The sequence below is a fragment of the Camelus dromedarius genome, chromosome 8 (genome assembly GCF_036321535.1).
Source record: "Camelus dromedarius isolate mCamDro1 chromosome 8, mCamDro1.pat, whole genome shotgun sequence".
Classification (NCBI taxonomy): Eukaryota; Metazoa; Chordata; class Mammalia; order Artiodactyla; family Camelidae; genus Camelus; species Camelus dromedarius.
Window position 1 is genome coordinate 77955886 of NC_087443.1, and position 17885 is coordinate 77973770.

A 17885-nucleotide genomic window follows, 5' to 3' on the forward strand; every position below is an offset into this window, starting at 1 on the left:
ACGGTCCCTGCCCTGGTACCAACAGTCTTCTCAGATTTATCTCTGCGTTATCAACCGTTGTTTGACCCACATTCAATAACCTTTCCTCCTCTACATTCCATGCGGAGCGGTAAGAGGCACCTGCCGGTCTTCCTACCCACTTGACAATGTTGAGGCGAATGTCCCCAAACCTCTCAGTCTCTTGGCCTCCTGTTGTCTTCCAAGACCATCTTCCTTTTTATGGACTGAGGTCCTGAAGATGAGCAGCCTCCCTGGCCCCAGTGCTCCCTCCTCATGCCTGTGACATCCCCACCCTTCATCATTCCAATAACTACTTGGCTTTCATTGTCTCTCTTCTTCTTGTTAAGTTCTTTGGCTCACTTAAAAATTTCCTTGGGGTTCAAGCTGGTTCACAGTTTAAACCTGATTTAAAATGAGTGGCTTGAAGAAATCTGGAGATCTAACCAATAGCTGATTTTTCACCCCACATCTACACATTCCATCTCTATTCCTACGATGTCCAAGGTTAAAGTCAGGACTCTTGTGCCAGATCCTTGTGTTTTGATCCTGGTCCTGCCAGTCAGTACTGTGTGACCTTAGGCATGTTACTTAACCTCTCTGTGTCTGAGATTTTTTAATAACAGAGATAATAAAAATCCTTCTACTTTGTAGAGTTACAGTGAAAATGAAATGAATAAATAAAGCATCCACGACGGCACTGGCACAAAGTTAAGCGGCTCGTAACTGGTGCTGCAGTCCTGCTGCCCTCCTCCCAGGAGCCGGACTGTGGCTTTTTATTTCTGTCCGCTCTCCTGGAGACTCAGAGCTGACCTGGTCTCTGATCCCTTGGCACAGCAGTGTTTGCTCTTTGGCTAGTGACCTGTTTGTATACATATTTTAGGATCCATCCTAATATTAACATCCTCAAATATGTGTATTAGCAGATCATGACAAAAATACCAGAATTATTACCAAAGAGAAAACACACACTGCAGTACAGGGTACAATGTTGTAAGGATTAAAACACACATGTCACATGGCTGTAGGTCAGCTGAGAATCGAAACAAAACAACTTTGATCTCATCGGCTGTTTAGCGTTTGGACACCTGAAAAACCATCACTCTTACCTGCTGAGGACATCCAATCATGGGCTGACCATCTGGGTCCTATCTGGCTCTATTAGTTTTCTGCCAAAAGCAGCTCTCGCCTCGCTGGAGATTTGCACCTTGATGAGTTGCGTTTCAAAGTAAGGAAGACGTAGAACGTCATTGCTGGTCCCTGCACTCACCTTCGGGTCCTGGGAAGTGAAGTGCGGTGCCAAGTGCTGTCGCAGTATCAGCCAGGCTGCTGCTACCATGGCCATGCCTTCCATAAGTCTTCGTTATGAGCGCTGAACCTCAGAGAGGCTGCGGGGCGGTGAAACTTGGATCACTTAAAAAAAAAAAATAAAAGTAACAATAAATCAACTTTCCAGACACCACCCTTTTCTGGTGTACCAGATCTGGACGGGGTGATGACTAGCAGGGAGGGCTCCGACTCCGCCCTCAGCCGGCAGGTGCAGGTGGGCACGTTGCCAGGTCTGGTGGCAGAGTGGACCCTCTGTGGCTGGCGCCAAGCTAACGGACAGAAGTCTCTCGTCACTTGCCTGCATCCATGGTGAGTAAGGAGCAGGGCATGAGAAACTCCTGCAGGACCAGGAATATTCTCTTCTTAGTCCTCATATAAATTTGTGATGAACCTTTTCGTGTGTCCCTCGTGAGACCTGGCATTCATTTGGAATTTCATGCCTGTCTTGACTGCCAGTGGAATTCTAAGCTAGGTTTCTTTGGGAGAGATTTTACTCGGCTTCCACTTACATTGGAGGTAATTCATCACCATCTCCCAGGCCTTGTCCTGGAGTGGTTTTAGGGGGCTCTGGAGACAGAAACGAGTTGCTTAGCAACAGTGTCATCATGTAAGGATGTGAGTCACCGTGATATTCGCCAGCCAGAGCTGCTGGGATTACATGAGGTGACACGTTGAAAAGCCGTGCCTGACACATGGTGTGTGCTCATTAGCTCCTTTCCCCACGTGTGTGAATTAGTATTTAGAACACTGAACTAGGTTTCTCTAAGAAAGCCGACAGCTCCGTAAGAACAATGTATAGCATTTGTTTTTACAGTTATTTCTTAAAATCGTATTTCAAACGTACTGAAATTATTGAAAATCATAATACAGCCCAATGTACCACATAGGTTTCAAAGGTTAACATTTTGCTGTACGGGTCTTAAATTCTTGAAGAAATGAAACCCTGCAAATACATCAGTGAGTCACCCTCCCCGCCCCCGCCGTATCTCCTCCCTTCCCCGACTTCTTCGGGAGAACTCTGTCCCAAGTCGGGAGAACTCTGTTCCACTGGCGGGCGCTCTTCCCGTCAGTGTTTTCAACTTTGGCTATATATCTAAGTGTTCACAAGTAATATGTAGCATTGTGTGTGCTAGAAATTTATGTAAGCAGTATAGTAACACAGTGCATGCTTTCAACTCACTCCTTTGGGATTTGAGTTGCATTTAGATCTACTTCCTCTTAGCTGGTGTGTAGGAGAGCAATGGACTGTAACTTAGATACCTCGTATACCTTTTTTACTCATCACGAAGCACTGTGAGGTGAGTTTTTTCCACTCGGTTTCAGAGCATGCACTCAAACCTAGGTTTCTCCAATCCCATTAAGCCATGCTTTCAATAAATATAAGGAAAATAAACTTGAGAAGAATGAGCTGGCAGGCTGCCTCCTAGTGTACCTCTGGGATCTGAGTGTAAAGGGAATTGGTGGCCATTCCTTCTGGCCTGTAGTAGGCAAGATGAGGGCAGCCCTGCCTTCCTGGGAGGTGGGGCGTGGTAGGGCTGCCCTGCAGGGGGCCCCGGGGTCTGCGGGAGCAGCGGGTCTGCCACCTGAGATGTTCACTCGAGGGAAGCACAGGACCCTTTCTCACTGGATAACGAATGTGGTAAATCAGTGACATTTTTGAGGCCTGAAGAACCTCGAGGGGCAGGGAGAGGTTTAAAAGAAGCCTAAGACCTGGACCGAGCCCTCAAAGAACTTAAAGTCCTAGCAGGGGAGATGAATCTAAGATGAAACAGAACCACTGGATGCAGACCAGCTCAGTGTATGCGGTGCAAGCCCCTGTCATCTTTCACAGCAGTGGCCTTTTTCTCTGCATCTTGGTTTTTCCCTCAACAATACCTTCCTGAGATCCTTTCAAGGCATCTAGCATAGAACTAATTCATTTTTAAAGGTTGCATAATATTCCATGATATGGACATGTTTTTTATTTGACCATTCTCTTATTAATCGGTCATCTCCTTTTTGCTGTAAATGGCTAAGAACTGTAGCAGTCACCATCCTCACGTGTATGTCCCTGTGTGCTTAGATTCTGTGGGACAGACTGCCAAGAGTGGGATGGCTGGACAGGAGGGGTGTATGCATTTTTAATTTTAATAGATGCCGCCATACTGCTGTCTAAAAAGGCAGGAATTCGTATTTCCCCACCACCAGTGCATGCGCGTCCTCTCCCTGCATTGTTATTTTTAACAGTTATGATACCTTTTTTTAAAGTATCTGACTGGATATAAAGTTATACCCCATTGTGATCAATTTCTTTTTTTTTTTTTTTAACATTTTTTATTGATTTATAATCATTTTACAATGTTATGTCCACTGTGATCAATTTCTGCGGCCACTCGGGAATACGAATGTCTTTTTGGACATCACGCTGGCTGTTTGTTTTTGCTGTTTGGTGCACTCCTCACCTTCTGCCTGGTTTGTTACTATTAGCCTCTGGGTTTTTCCCTTGGTTGATCTGTAAGAGCTGTTTACGTAGAACAGACACCAATCCTTTGTCATCTGTGTTACAAATATTTAGACAAACTCTATCATTTATTGGCTTTGTTTACCAGTCAGTTCACTGAAAAATATAGCAGAAAACTGAGTTTCATCAGCTCAGAGAATAACCTAATGAGTTTGATAAGTTAACCAGCCTTTTGGGAGGGTCCATGAGTGAAGTGTGACGTTGACAGGAAAGGTACAGTCTGCTCGTTGAAGAACGTGGCAGCTCACTGCATCAGCTGGGTTTTCCATCACTGAAGCTTTTTCAGTGTTCTTCCAGCAACAGGGAGGAATCCTTACGTGGATGCCTGATGTGGAGGAAAACACAGTTTGATCTGTGAGTAGCTGTCATGCCCTCAGCTGATCTCTTTGCCTTATGAAGATGGAACACTGAAATACTGTCTCTCTCTCTCTTTTCTTTTTTTTTTTTTTTTAATAGAAATCACACCATCCTCAAAACCTCATCCACCTGTTGTGGGCAAAGTGACTCATCACAGCATTGAATTGTACTGGGATCTGGAGAAGAAAGCTAAGCGGCAAGGACCTCAGGAGCAGTGGTTCAGGTTTTCCATTGAAGAGGAGGACCCCAAAATGCACACTTACGGTATCATTTATACGTAGGTGCAATGTTGCATTGCTTAACACTTTGATTTCTTGATTAGCTGGAATGGTTTCTATTGTCTCCGAGAGGACTCATTTTGAAATTAAAGAAAAGAATGAGTCAGCATCATTTGCATGCATACTTTTTATGAAAAATGATTTTTGGAAAATAAGCTTTAGCAGTAACGTTGAAATCAAACCTCCTATACATTTGAGAGCTTCTCAGGCTTCTGAAATATACTAATGGTATATTTAATAAAATGCAAGATGCAGATACAGATGCAAAGGAGATTTGGCTGATATCAGTTGGGGTTTCCATCAGGCTGTTCTGTTCACAGATGTGACAACTTCCTTTTTTAATATATATTTTTATTGATGTATTAGTCAGTTGACAATGTTGTGTCAATTTCTGGTGTACAATACTTCAGTCACGGAGGAACATACATATATTTGTCTGCATACTCTTTTTCACCACAAGTTACTATAAGATATTGAATATACTTTCCTGTGCTATACAGTATAAACTTGTTTATCTATTTTATATATATAGTAGTTAGTATCTGCAAATCTCGAACTCCCAGTTTATCCCTAACCCCCCTTCCCCTCTAGTAACTGTAAGTTTGTTTTCTATGTCTGTGAGTCTGTTTCTGTTTTATAAATAAATTTGTTTGTCCTTTTTTTTTTTTTAGATTCCACATATAAGTGATAGCATATGCTATTTTTCTTTCTATGTCTGGCTTACTTCACTTAGAATGACATTCTCCAGGTCCATCTATGTTGCTGCAAATGGCATTATTTTATTATTTTTTATGTCCTAGTAGTATTCCATTATATAAATATACCAGAACTTCTTTATCCGGTCATCTGTCAATGGGCATTTAGGTTGCTTCCATGTCTTGACTATTGTAAATAGTGCTGCTATGAACACTGGGGTGCATGATCTTTTTGACCTAGAGTTCCCTCTGGATATATGCCCCAGGAGTGGGATTGCTGGATCATATAGTAAGTCTATTTTCAGTCTTTTGAGAAATCTCCATACTGTTTTCCATAACGGCTGCACCAAACTACAGATGTGACAACTCCTCGGCCTCACATCACACCACTGTTCCCTTGTTAGCTCTTTCCAACCAACCGACCACCTCTCTCTTGGCCTCCATCAGGGCCTTTCTTTTTGCCTTTCCCTTGAATGTGTTTTCTTCTGTCTTTATAAAGCTGGTTCCTTCACACCACACAAATACCAGATCAGATATTGGCCCCTTCTCTGAAGGCCAGTTGAAGTGGCCATCCTTCCACCCAGCTGTCCCCTCTGTCATGACCCTGTTTCATTTGCCTCGTGACAGTTAGCTCTGCTGGAGTCATTTTACCATTTGCCTGCTTATTTTCTGTCTCCCCACCACTGCCTTAAGTCCACGAGAGGCAGATAAGCTTCCCGCCTGCTCCATGCTCGATCTCCAGCTCCCTCCTAGACACTGTTGACACGGTCGGCGGCCCTCAGAATATCTGCTGCGTGGATGAATACATGAATGCAACAGGAATAGTCAAGAAGCCATTTTTCTTCTTAGTCATCATTTCAACCCTTATTTCTGCCTTTGACAGCTGTAACTGCTTGCAAAATTACTTTGGGTTTCAGGAATACCAAAAACGAGATGCAGATATGGTTTTAAATTAAGCTTTTAATTTTGAGGTAATTGTAATTATCTTTTAAACTTAAGATAATTTATTATCTTTTGAATTTGAGATAATTCATATCTGGCTGTAAGAAATAATACAGAGAGATCGCATGTACCTTTTGCCATGTCCCCAGTGGTGACATCGTGGAAGACCAGCGTGGCATCACCACTGGCACGTCGGGGGTGATGCGGTCAGGGTACAGAGCCGTGCCAGCGCTTCGCTGGTCCTGTCCCAAGCTGGCATTGTGATACGGGTGCTGACGTGAGGGTGCCTACGAAGGTGTCAGCTGTTACCTAAGCGACAAGATCCCTGAGATTTGATGAACTGTTCTTTGTACCTGGAGAAAATATGCATTTGTCTGGAATGTCATTGCCATATGAGAATAATTCCTGGCCTGCCTACTTGAAATGGTGTTTTAATCATGTCTTGTCATGTGTTATTCTCTGGTAGGTAGTTTCCATCAAAAAGCATGAATTATGATATAAGAAGTATTTCTACCAAGTGAGAAAAAGATATAGCTTCTTTCCCCGTTTCCTTCGTACTACCAGCCGTGCTGGGCCATGTATTTGTCAGGGGGCTGCCCCGGGCGCTCCTTTACTTCTGTCTGCATCTCCCCTTCGCTGGGCGACCAGGTGGACAGCCACACCCACTGGTGCGTGTGCTGTGTTTCCTCCAGAGACCTGGGTGCTGTCTGGCCCGGGAGTTCACCAGGGTGGCTGCCCGGCATCCCAGCAGCCAGGCCTCCAGACCCCCGGCTGGCGGTGCGGCTGTGAGATGCTCGGAGAGCTAGCACCAGCCCTGACCACTGGGTGGCAGGATTGGACTGTGCTAGTCCTGACCTCCTTTCTCTGCTGCACCACTTTCCCTCGGTTTGGTTAAAACGAGCAGATGCCTTTCTTTAAAAAAGCGATTCTGTAGACGATCTGACCTTGGGGCTGTGGATTTAAGAACCTCTTTTTGGCTTGTCAGTGCCGGTCCACCTTCACCACCAGCCAGTCTGGAATGAGCGGTGTCGTCTCTGACTTGTGCTCTCCTCGCCGCAGCTAGTTTTCCAAGTTTTCCCTTCGCAAATCCCTTCTCTGCTTTCCCTCGTTAGACTGTGGCGTTTCCCCGGCGAGGATGCGAGTAGGATCCACGTTCTGACAGTTCGCCGCTGCATCCCCAGGTCCTCCAGCTGTCCCGCTCACTGGCCAACTGAACGGATTGGCCGTGTCCCTCTTGCCTTGCCCTCCACCCTCTCTTCTATCTTGCTAGGTTAATTTTCTTTGTAATCTTCCTTTTTGTCAGATTGCCTTCAATGAGTGTCCACTGCTTAAAGGTGAAGGCCACAGTCCTTAGAGTGACCTGGGATGTTCTTCACAGCGTGCCCACAACCTGCCTTTCTTGCTGTCTCTGATTTCTGAGCGTGAACCTTTCAGCGCGATCTGCTTACCGTCCTTGGACTGAGCCCTGACTTTTCCCGCACTTGTGGTCCAGCTGTTTTCCCTGTTTAAGTCTCCCCCTTCTCCATCCTTTCTTTCACCCAAGTCAGATTCTACCTTGACAGAGAAGCTCCCTTCACAACTCTATTGTCTACCCCTCGAAACTCCTGTGATAACCGGTGCCCATGCGACGCATGTCATTCATTCAGTCAGCGTCTCCTATGTGCCAGACACTGTTGTGGATGCCGGGGGTATGGTGCTGGACGAACAGACAAAAATCCCTCCCTCACGATGAGGAAGACAGTGGGTGGAGAGAGCATGGCACCCTGTTTCTTGAAGCTTCTACCCAGAATGATACACTTCACTTCTGTCTATACTTCGTTGCTCAAAGCAAGTCACAGAGCCAGGTCTGAGTTCAGCAGCGCTGGGGTATCGGGTCCCTGGCAGCCAGTCTCCCACGGGGCACTGAGGGTTTTGGCCAACTCGAGCAACCAAGTCTAGCGGTGGAGCAGAAGCTCGTTTTGGGACTCTCAGGCATCCAAGTAGGGGCGTCAAGGAGGCACTTGGGAAAGACTGGGCCAGGGGAGAGTCTGGGCTGGAGAAGCGAATTTCAGAGTCACCAGCAGGGGATGGGATAGGAGCGCTGGGAGTGGGGGCATAGCGAGAGGAGAAGAGTCTGGTGGCGGCGTCAGGGGCAGCCCAGCACTTACTGTCTGCTCAGCACCTGCATCAGATACTCACTTTGACTGACAACAGAAATAAGGGTACACTTTATACTCTGACGTGTTTCCTCTGCTGTGGAAAAGCTCTAAGCTTGTTTCATCTTTTAAGCTATTGTGCCTGGACCATGTGAGGCTGGAAGAACTGCTTCTGTCGGACACCCCCGCGTCTGTGCTGCAGTCCGTGTCACCCTGTGTCTGTGCTGTTGTCACCGTGCAGGACGCCATGGGCAGCTGTGTCTCTGGTCTTCCCCGTGGGGCCATCTCTACTGATGTCATGAGAGCCTCCAGCCTCCCATCAGTGTGTCCAGTGGCATCTGTTTTCTAGACAATTCTGTCTTTTCTCTTTCCAGGGGTTAGGAACGTGCTGTTTGCCTCATGGTGATCTTATGATATTTAGCAATATTGTATTTTAATGGGGGCACCTTTGGTTTTATTTTGGTCTAAAACTGTGTTGAGCCTTTGACACTCAGCACTCAGTTGGGCATTCTATTCTCAGTGAGCGCCTAAAGATCTTTTCAGACGCTGCAAACTGAGGGCTCAGTTTCTGTGATTCCGGTATCTTCAGATACAGACCTGTGCTCACGTAACAGCAAAACCCACCTACTCATAAGCGTACTTCGTGCCAAGCTCATATATTTTAGTTTGTTGTTGTTATTTTTTTAGACCATACAGTTTTTCATATTTATTCTTGGTTTTAGAGCTTTTTCTTTTATGGTAAATATATTTATATCAGTTTTCAATGTTTGGTTTTTTTGGCTGCTTAATTCAGATGTTTGTCCTAATGGTGTTGGTATGATTTCTTCCTTGTCTTTATTATAGTTTCTCCTTTGTTGATACACGATGTATCGGCTCTCTATTGCTGTGTAAAAGCCACCCCAAACTTAGTGGTTTTGTTTAAAGTGTAAAATAATCACACGCTTGCCCAAGGGGGCAAGAGCAGAAGCTGCCAGTGTCTTAAGTCCTGGGACCCAGAACTGCGCAGCATCCCTTTGCCTCGTCCCATCCTATTTAAGGGGAGAGGGGTGTTTAAGGGACGCACCTGCCAGACGGGAGGGATAGTTGAAGGCCACCTTGACTGGCGTGACTTCTTTGGTGAAGACAAATGTGCTTCAAGTAAAGATTGTATCAGTTAGGAGGGCTGCACCGCCTCGCCAAGGACGGGGGGGCACAGACAAGGGTCAGAAGGGCCTGAACACCCTTGTCTCTTTCTCGCCTCTAGGGGAGCTCTGGCCCAGAGGTCACTTAGATTTTGGTGCCTGAACTTGTGATGGAAAAAGGGACTCTGAGTATTCAGGATTTCATTTCAGCTTAAAATGTTGTATTTTGGATAAACAATGAAGGGAGAGAAACAGAAAGGGCAGAGGGTCTTTGTGATTCTTTTCTAGTTTTCAAACTTGGTTCTCCAGGTCTTTGAGCCGAGGTCCCCCGGGGAGCGCACATCCAGACCAGTCTGATCCCTGCTGGGTCCTTCTGGCCCTTGTCCTTCGCTCCCACACCCTTCAGTCCCCTGGGATTCCATGTCCGCTAACCCACGTTCCTTTCTCACGCTGCCTGGGTCTTTCCTCCCCGGCCTGTCTGCCTGTCTGTCCTGGAAGCCGCTCTGCCCATGTCTCACTGCATCAGAGGCCTCTTCACTAGAGGAGAGGCTTCGGGAGCCCCCCCCTTCCCCACGGCAGAGGAGTGACTCACCTGATGGATGGGTGTGGGAGGTAGACCTTAGGCGGCTTCCTGGGTCTCCTTAAACTATTCCAGAGGGTCCCCTCCCTCTGGAGCAAGTGCTGGGATGGCGCTCTGGCTGTGCCCTTGGCGCTGTGCCTGCATCTGTGAGGAGAGGCTGCTGCTCCCGGTGGGGGGGGGGGCGGTGGGCGGGGAGGGGTGAGGCTGTTTAACTGATGGGTGAGGTGTCAGACCACCCGCCCCGGCCCGGACCGAAAGCCGGGCTTCCACGTGAGCCTTTGGCAGCCGCGTGCCCGCTCCAGCACTGTCACTCCAGCCTGCCCCAGCGCCACTCCTCACCGCCCTGGACTACGTGTCCTCTTGCACCCGTCAGCAGCAGTTGACAGATTCTCATCCTTGAGCTGGTCCAGGGCCACATCCCAGCCCAGCCCACTGTCTCACAAGTGATGGGCACTAGACAGGTTTGCTGGGTTGCATGGAATGGGACTGATGTATGAATATTTCGGTAGCACCTAAACAGTTTTGAAAAATTAATTGTGAATCCTGAAGTGTGGTCTGGACCTCCGTACGGGCCTCTGAGAAGGAAAGACAAACTAGAGACAGAAATCGGAGAAAACAATGGTGCGTGTGGAGTCCAGGGAGCTGTGGCGTGCTCTGGAGGGAGGAGAGCGCCGCCCGGGCCGGGAGTGAGAGCAGGAGAGGAGAAAGAGCTGGAACTGGCACGTCCTCGCACACCCTCGCAGACCCAGCCTGGGTGTGAGGAAAGAAAGGTTTAGATAAAGGCTTTGAAAAGAAGTACATGGAATTTACTCAGATGCCGATAAAAGCTCCTGGCGGCAAAGACGAGCTGAGGTTTTGGGCGATACTGGGAGATACATACAACTCCGTGGACTTGCAGAGACCTAGTGTCCCGGAAATTGGGCCAGTCAGAGCCAGGCCCCTGGGCCCTGCCTCAGGAGCAGAGGGCTGGGGCCTCGGCCCCTCCGCTGGGTCCCGGCGTCTCCGCGGCCAGGAGCTCACCGTGTGCCCGCGGCTCCCGGTGCTGACCGCAGGCCCCAGACGGTCGGCGCGCTCCTCGCCTCTGGATTTCCCTCGCAGCCTCCCATCAGCTCTGTTCTGTGCGCGCAGCACCTCCTCCCCCAGGCGTTCCCCTGGATGAACCTGACCGTGCGGCGTGATGTGCGGGTGGCCCCTCACGCGCTGCCTGACCCCCACCCCCGCTGCCACTCGGGGCTGCTCGGGGGCTCCGAGCACCCGCCCCCTCTGTTTCACAACCTCTCCCCGCAGGAGGGCTTTGCCTGCGGTAGCTGCACCGTCGCCGACTGGACAGCCTCGCCGGTGCAAAGACCCCTGCTCAGAAAGCAATGTGTGTGCTGTGGCCTGCCTGGCTTAGCTTTCAGATGGGAAACTTTGAGGACGAACAAATATCATGGGTTAACGTGATCCTTTCCCAGAAGTACACAATTGAGGGACAGCTGGGTGTCAGCACTGGTGGGGGGTGGGGGCTGTGGAATAGCAGGCGGGGTGGGGGCCTCACTTGGCCTTTGTGCTCAGCCTGCTGGGAGGGACCGGCCACCACCAAGGCCAGATCTGAACTGGAAGTAGCCAGCATTCCAAATCGCCTTCACCGGCTCTTCCAGTGACTCGGGCAGCCCTGACTCACTGCCCCGCCGCCCTCAGCACCTGTGTCCCCTCCGTCTAGGGGATACGCGACCAAGCACGTTGTGGAAGGTCTGGAGCCCCGGACTCCGTATCGGTTTCGACTGAAGGTTACCAGCCCCTCTGGAGAGTTTGAGTACAGCCCAGTGGTCGCCGTGTCTACGACCAGTGAGTATACAGTCACTCGGAACCCATTAAAATTTTTTTTTTTGGTGGGGAGGAAGTAATTATGCTTATTTTTATTTTTTAATGGAGGGGCCGGGGATTGAGCCCAGGACCTCGTGCATACTAAGCACACGCTCTGCCACTGACCTATACCCTCCCCCTTTTAGAATTCTTTTTTATTTTTATTTTGTTATTTTTTTCTTTGGAGGTACTGGGGCAGACTCGCTGATCTAGAGACGACAAGCAGTGGGAAGGGAAAAGGTGGTTTGCCCTTTGCTCGGCCTCACAGGAAGCAGAACCGGTTCCATTTCTGACACGGTGATAACATTGTTCACTGGCCGGGTCTGGCCGCAGCATAAGGGAAGTCTGTTTACGCTTTAACAAACGAGAGAGCTGGTTTTGGGCCAGCCCTGCCCCAGGGACATACATTCAGAAAAAAGCCTAGAGTCACCTTTCTTCAGAAACAGGCCAGAGGGGTGTGGGCCGAGCCCGTGTTCCCACGCGGAGAAACAGGCTGCCCACTCAGGTGACCTCCAGTGAGGGGTCCACTCAGCGATTTGTCCCTTTGTGGGAAACTTCAGTGTGTCTGCCATGACTTGACACAACAATCTGAGTACTGGAGATGCTGTGAGCGAGGAAGAATGAGCAGGGCTGCTTCTGGCCACAGGACAGCGGGAGAGAGCCCCACGCAGGGTGGGCGCGCGGCCACTTCGTTCGCCCAGGGCACGTGTTAAGGGTGCACATGATCTCTGCGATTGGCATTTTAAAACATTTTAAAGGTGTGTGTGAATGCAGTGCCACCTTTGACCTGGAATGTTGTGAAGATTAAAATGGCCAGTAGTGTTTCTCATGGTCAACCCGCTGAAAACACAGATTGTTTTTTTTTTTTTTTTTTTGGTTGCACCAAGGAAATCTTGTGAAAAGTTATTCAAACATTTTATTCAATGTACCATTTAGCTTGTATATATATGTGTGTGTATATATATATATTTTTTTTCTTCGACTTTCAATTGTGTCCTTTAGGCATTTATTCAAGGACGTTTTTGTTTGGCTGAATATTCAGATTTTGAGTCGGTTCATGACATCTTTGGTGGCAAACAAGGCACTAGGGGGTTGAGAATGGTGTTAGAGCCAAGGCTGGCGAGCCGTGTGCTTCCCCGGATGGTGTTCAGCTATCTGGGGGGAAGCGGAGTTTCGGAGGGGACTTCTGAAGTGAGACGGTCCATTAGGGAGATGCTGGGCAGGAAAGAGGGCTTGGCCCTGACTCTGGCCAGGGGAAAGGCGTTTGCTTTTCTGTGGAAGGTGCTGAGCTCCTGGAGTTTTTAGGGGAAAAGGAAGAAGACGGAGCAGCAGACTGGGCCTTAGCGCTTTGCGTGCTGAGGGAAGGAGCGGCTCAGGGAGGAGAGAAAGTTGGCAGAGGCGGCCCGTCATGTGACAGGAGACTCCCGGGGGGGAACATGGGGCAGGAGGCCCCCCATGCCACCTTTCAGCTCCCTCCCGCCCTCCCCGGCCCCCCCCAGACCCCCCTAGTGGCCTGCCCCTGCACTCGGGTGCCCTCCGAGCCCCCTTCACTCCCGGGCCTGCCCAGCCTGCTCCCCTCCCAGGCAGAGCTCTGCTCAGGGGTGTCCCTGGTGTGGGTCCCCTTGTCTGCCAGGCACTCAGCAGTGTCTTACCACCTCCAGTACCACTTCTTGCCTCTTGTTTTAGGTATTTGTTTATCTTCTTTGTCTCCCTGCAGGGCCCAGGTGACAGGTCCGTCAGGTCTAGTTTGTAGAAGGGCCTTAATAAACAGGTGGACGGATGGTGAAAGAGAAGTCCTGAGGCAGAACTGGGGGTGCGGGGAGCACCGATCTCAGCTTGCTCTCTTGTCTCTTGGGAAACGGGTCTAGTTCCCACTGGCTGGGAGAGTCCACCTGAACCTGCCAGGCGAGGGCACACTGGGTGCAGGACCAACCACGGGGGCCCTCCAGTGGCCACTGGCATCCTTCTTAATACCGCATCACAGCCAGGGCAGGGGCTCCTGGGCCTCCTGGCCGGAGTTTACAGGGAGGCCGTGCACCATTTGGAGCTCTTGCAGGAAGGCAGAAGCCTTCATAGCGCTCTATCAGCTGACACGGGTTGTGCCTGTCCGCCAGCTGTGCCCTCTCCTTGTGGAGCTGGCTTCTGAGAGGCAGCCGTGGATAACTGGTCCAGTGGTCCAAGGCATTTGTCACTGCAGCCCATGGCTTCCAGGGTAATTAGATAAGACCTCCTGCAGGGATGAGGGTGTGGTGGAAACGTGGCTCCTGGCGCTGACCCTCCTGCACTTTTCCCTGTCAGGCCACTCCACACGTGCTGGCAGCCGGGTGCCCCTCTGCTGGGTGGTAAGGAGCAGGCACCTTCCGCCTGCCAGGCTGCAGCTCCCATAGGCTGTTGTTATTCTAATATCCAAAGCAGCCTCCCTTAAGGAGGCAGTTCATGCTAAACAAAGAATTAAAAATGTGCACGTTATATACGACAAGTGAAAATGCTTCTGTGGGATGATCATTTGCATGCGGTTTGAAAGTGTTTTAATGAATCACAAAAGCATGTACTTTGTTTAAAGAAAGGATGCTCAGCCTTTTTTTTTCCTCCCCAGGTAAAGTACACGAGACTCTTGCTTAAATGAGGCATGCAGTTTTAATCAGTTGGGCCCTTAAAAAGAAAGAAAAACAGCTGCTGCTTGTTAATTGGCAAATATTTTCTCCAATGAGCTCATCATTTATTCACTGCTTTTAATAGAGACTTAAATTCCACCAAGAAAGGTGTTAGCACCGCATTTTAATATCTGTCGGCACATCTTCAGCTAAATGACCCCTTACAGAGCATGAGGGATGGCTTCCCAAAGACCTCTCTGCCCTGCTCCCTCCTCCTCCTGGGTCAGGCGAGCCCCTGTGTGGCCCAGCCCCATGAGTGCCACGCAGCTGCGCAGGGCAGGCGCTCACAGACATCCTCACCGCGGGCAGTATCAGTTCAACATCTGTAATTGCGATGTTCGGCATAAGCACTAGAAAAACAAACCCACAAAGGCAAAGTCTGCCCTTTTTTTATGTCCCTTTGCACTTACTGATGGCAACCTCTTGGGCCAGGCCCATAACGTCTTGACAGATTCAGGGGCGGGAGGACTGGACATCCTGCTCACCCTGGAATTTCCTCTCTGTTTTCTGACTCCTGCCTGTGGTGGGAGTAGACGGGACTGCCCTGCCTTGCAAACAAGAGCCTTTTCATCTCTCTTCTGCTTCCCTGTCAAATGCCTGTAAACTGGGGGACTTTTGTGCCTTGGTTGATCCCTGTCTCGGCTGGTGCTAACCCTCCGTGCCTTGGCACGGGTCTGAGAGGGTTAAGGAGTTAATGCCATGACAGTTACTGCTTCCTTTTGCCAAAACTCAGCAAGCTGGGGAGGACGAACAATTATGCTGTTTTCCTTTCTCTTCTGTGAGAAGTCCCTTTGTTCTCAGAATAAGTCATGAGAGCGCTGACGACCTCTCACAGAAGCTGGAAAAGGCGATACATTTATTTAAGTGATGTTCCAATATCAAAACACCCCGGTCTTTGCTACGCACGGTCCTCAAGCTTCTAAGCACAAAATGAATTTTCATTTTCCGATGTTTGTGCGCTGCCGAGCTTCCTGGGTGGGAAGCCCTGGGAAGGGCCCCCACGGGGAGGGAGGGCTGTGGCGGGCAGGTGAGAGGGTGAGGAGGATGGAGGTGGTCAGGGCGACATGCTGGGCGCTGGGTGTGCGTCTAGAGTTTCCCTTCTAAACCCCAGGAAGCGAGCACTTTCCCAAAGCTTCCTAGGCTTTCGGCCTCTTTCGCTTCACACGAGGCGGGGCTTGGGGTCCGTGTTGGTTTATTTCAGATGTCTGCTTGTATTCCAAATTTCATAAGGTTGGAACTGCTCCGCTGCCTCAACATGTGTGACCAGCCCAGAGGAGGGAAGGAGGGCGGCCTCAGGAAAGACCTGGCTCTGAGCTCCCATGTCGCCCCCTCCCACCTGGGTGACCTTGGGCACGTCACTCAGCCTTTCCGCCCCGTTCTGTGGACCGAAGGAGAATCCGGAAGCAGCATGTGAAGTCCTGGGTGCAGCTTAGTGAACAGGATCTGGTTAGAGTACCACACTTTAAAATTCAGTAGAAATAGGGGGAGCTTCCTATTGTCGACTGAAATAAAACCACACAGCGTGAGAGTTGTGGGTTAAGGTTTATTTGGGGCAAAGTGAGGACTATAGCCTGGGAGACAGCATCCCAGAGAGCTCTGAGGAACTGCTCCAAAGAGGCAGGGGGAGAACTCAGTATTAGATACGATCTCAGTGAAGGGGGGACGTGCAGTCAAGCACACACCTGGGCAGAGGCTGCTGCTAGTCACGAGGAGCGGATGTCACTGTTAATGATTTTAGTGCTTTTCTGGATGAGGAGATTCAAGAATTGGGGTCATAAAATTTCCTGAAAACCTCTCTCTGAAGACCTGTTCTGCCAGTTTTCCCAGAGCACAGAGCGCCTCCTTCCTGACCTCCCCCCTGAACTCCTTGCAGGGCGTGTTGGAGGTCAGCGGCTGCAGCGGCTCGTGATTTAATCCAAGCAGAGGGAGCCGGCCAGTGCCAACGTGATCCAGTCCTTGTAGAGGCACGTGGCTAGTGCCACTTTTTAGTTAGCATATGTTCTAGGTGATTCTATGCAAATTCCTTGTGTGGGTAATTTTAGTGGCAGTTGAAGTCTGAGAGTCACAGCAGTGGGGCTGTTTGGTGGGATAACAGAGCCTTTCCCACCACACCATCCTCCCCCTCCTTTCTGAGAAGTGGTGGGGGAGGGAAACTTGCCATGGGTTTAGTTTGTATGGTTTTAGTTTAGTCCAGTAAAGTACAGACGGGTCACCTTGTAGGTCATTTTAAGTCTGCACGGCGCCAGTGCAGGGATTCTCCCTGCTACTGGCGTCCGGGGCCGGATAATTAGGGATGTGAGGCTCATCCCATGTCCGTGGATGTTCAGTGGCATCTCTGGCCTCCAGATGCCAGTAGCACCAACTCTTAAGTTGTGACAACCAAAAATGTCACCAGACTTTACCAAATGCCCTCTGGGTGAGTGGGTTGGGGGGCAAAACACCACCCCCTCCTGCAGCCCCTCATGGAAACACAGGGCTAGACGTGACCTCCCTTGGAAGGCTGGGGACGGCCATGGGCCTTGCCCTCTGGTCATTTATCATGATACTTTTATTTGGGGCTTTTGGTCTAAAACTATGTGTGGAATGATGAAAAGGAAGTACAATGTAGCTAAAGACGTCTTTAGGAGGTTGGCAGGCTCCAGCAGACAAAATTGTGATTTCAAAACAGCTTTAACTTGGCTTAAATTTATTCTTACCAGAACAGAAGAAAGGGTATCAGCAGAAGGTCACTCCGATAGGGACCTTTCATTTTTCTGCCCCACTGCTTCCCAGCTGGTGCTTTTCCCAGCTAAACCCTCCAAGGAAACCGGGAGGACAGAGGTTTCCATGCCCGGGAGCTGGCGTAACAGAAAGGTTTGCCACCCTAAGGAGCAGGAATAAGAGTTTTACTTCCCCTCCGGCTGAGATGGTGGGGGCTCTGTGCAGGCCAGACTGTAAACAGGGAGGTTGAGTGGTGGGGGGTCCCGGGGGGGGGTCTGGGGTGCAGTGCGGGTGGGAGGGGAGGGGCGGGGGTGGACGTCTTCTTTCAGGGTTGGTAACAGTAACCCTGCTCAGATTTCAGCTGAAATTGATGCTGCCCTGTAAAGGGCAGGGGGAGCGCATGTGGGTCTCATTGTCTCTGGGACCCCCCCCCACTTCCCCTAGTGTCAAGACTTGGCATGTAAGTTACTTAATAAACATTAGTCGAATGAATGAGATGACTAAAACCAGGGCTTATCAACTCAATGCCCATGGGGGCAGGCAGGGCGCTAAGTGTGGGAGGGGCTGGGCACGGGGCAGAGGGGAGGGGTGGGCTGTCTCAGATGAGGCAGCTGCCCCTACGGTTGCTGTTACCATCACAACAGGTACTTACCCCTGCGGGGCAGCTGCTGTTTTAGTGCCTCACTCATGTTATTCCACTTCAACTTAATCATAATTATTTTTTAAAAGTCAGGAAGTCATGGAAGGTGAGA

General features: G+C 49.8%; 1 protein-coding gene across 3 annotated transcripts in view; it reads left to right on the forward strand.

Annotated features, from left to right (window-relative positions):
• FANK1 (fibronectin type III and ankyrin repeat domains 1) overlaps positions 1–17885 on the forward strand; it is a 91414-nt gene that overhangs the window by 62973 nt on the left and 10556 nt on the right. For all 3 annotated transcript variants that reach the window (XR_010382012.1, XM_064488528.1, XM_064488529.1), the window contains exons 2-3: positions 4283–4460; positions 11637–11761. Coding sequence is in view for 2 of the 3 variants with exons in the window: in XM_064488528.1 (XP_064344598.1) it covers positions 4283–4460; positions 11637–11761 (303 nt within the window). In the remaining variant the exon portion in view is untranslated. The remainder of the gene's footprint in view (positions 1–4282; positions 4461–11636; positions 11762–17885) is intronic.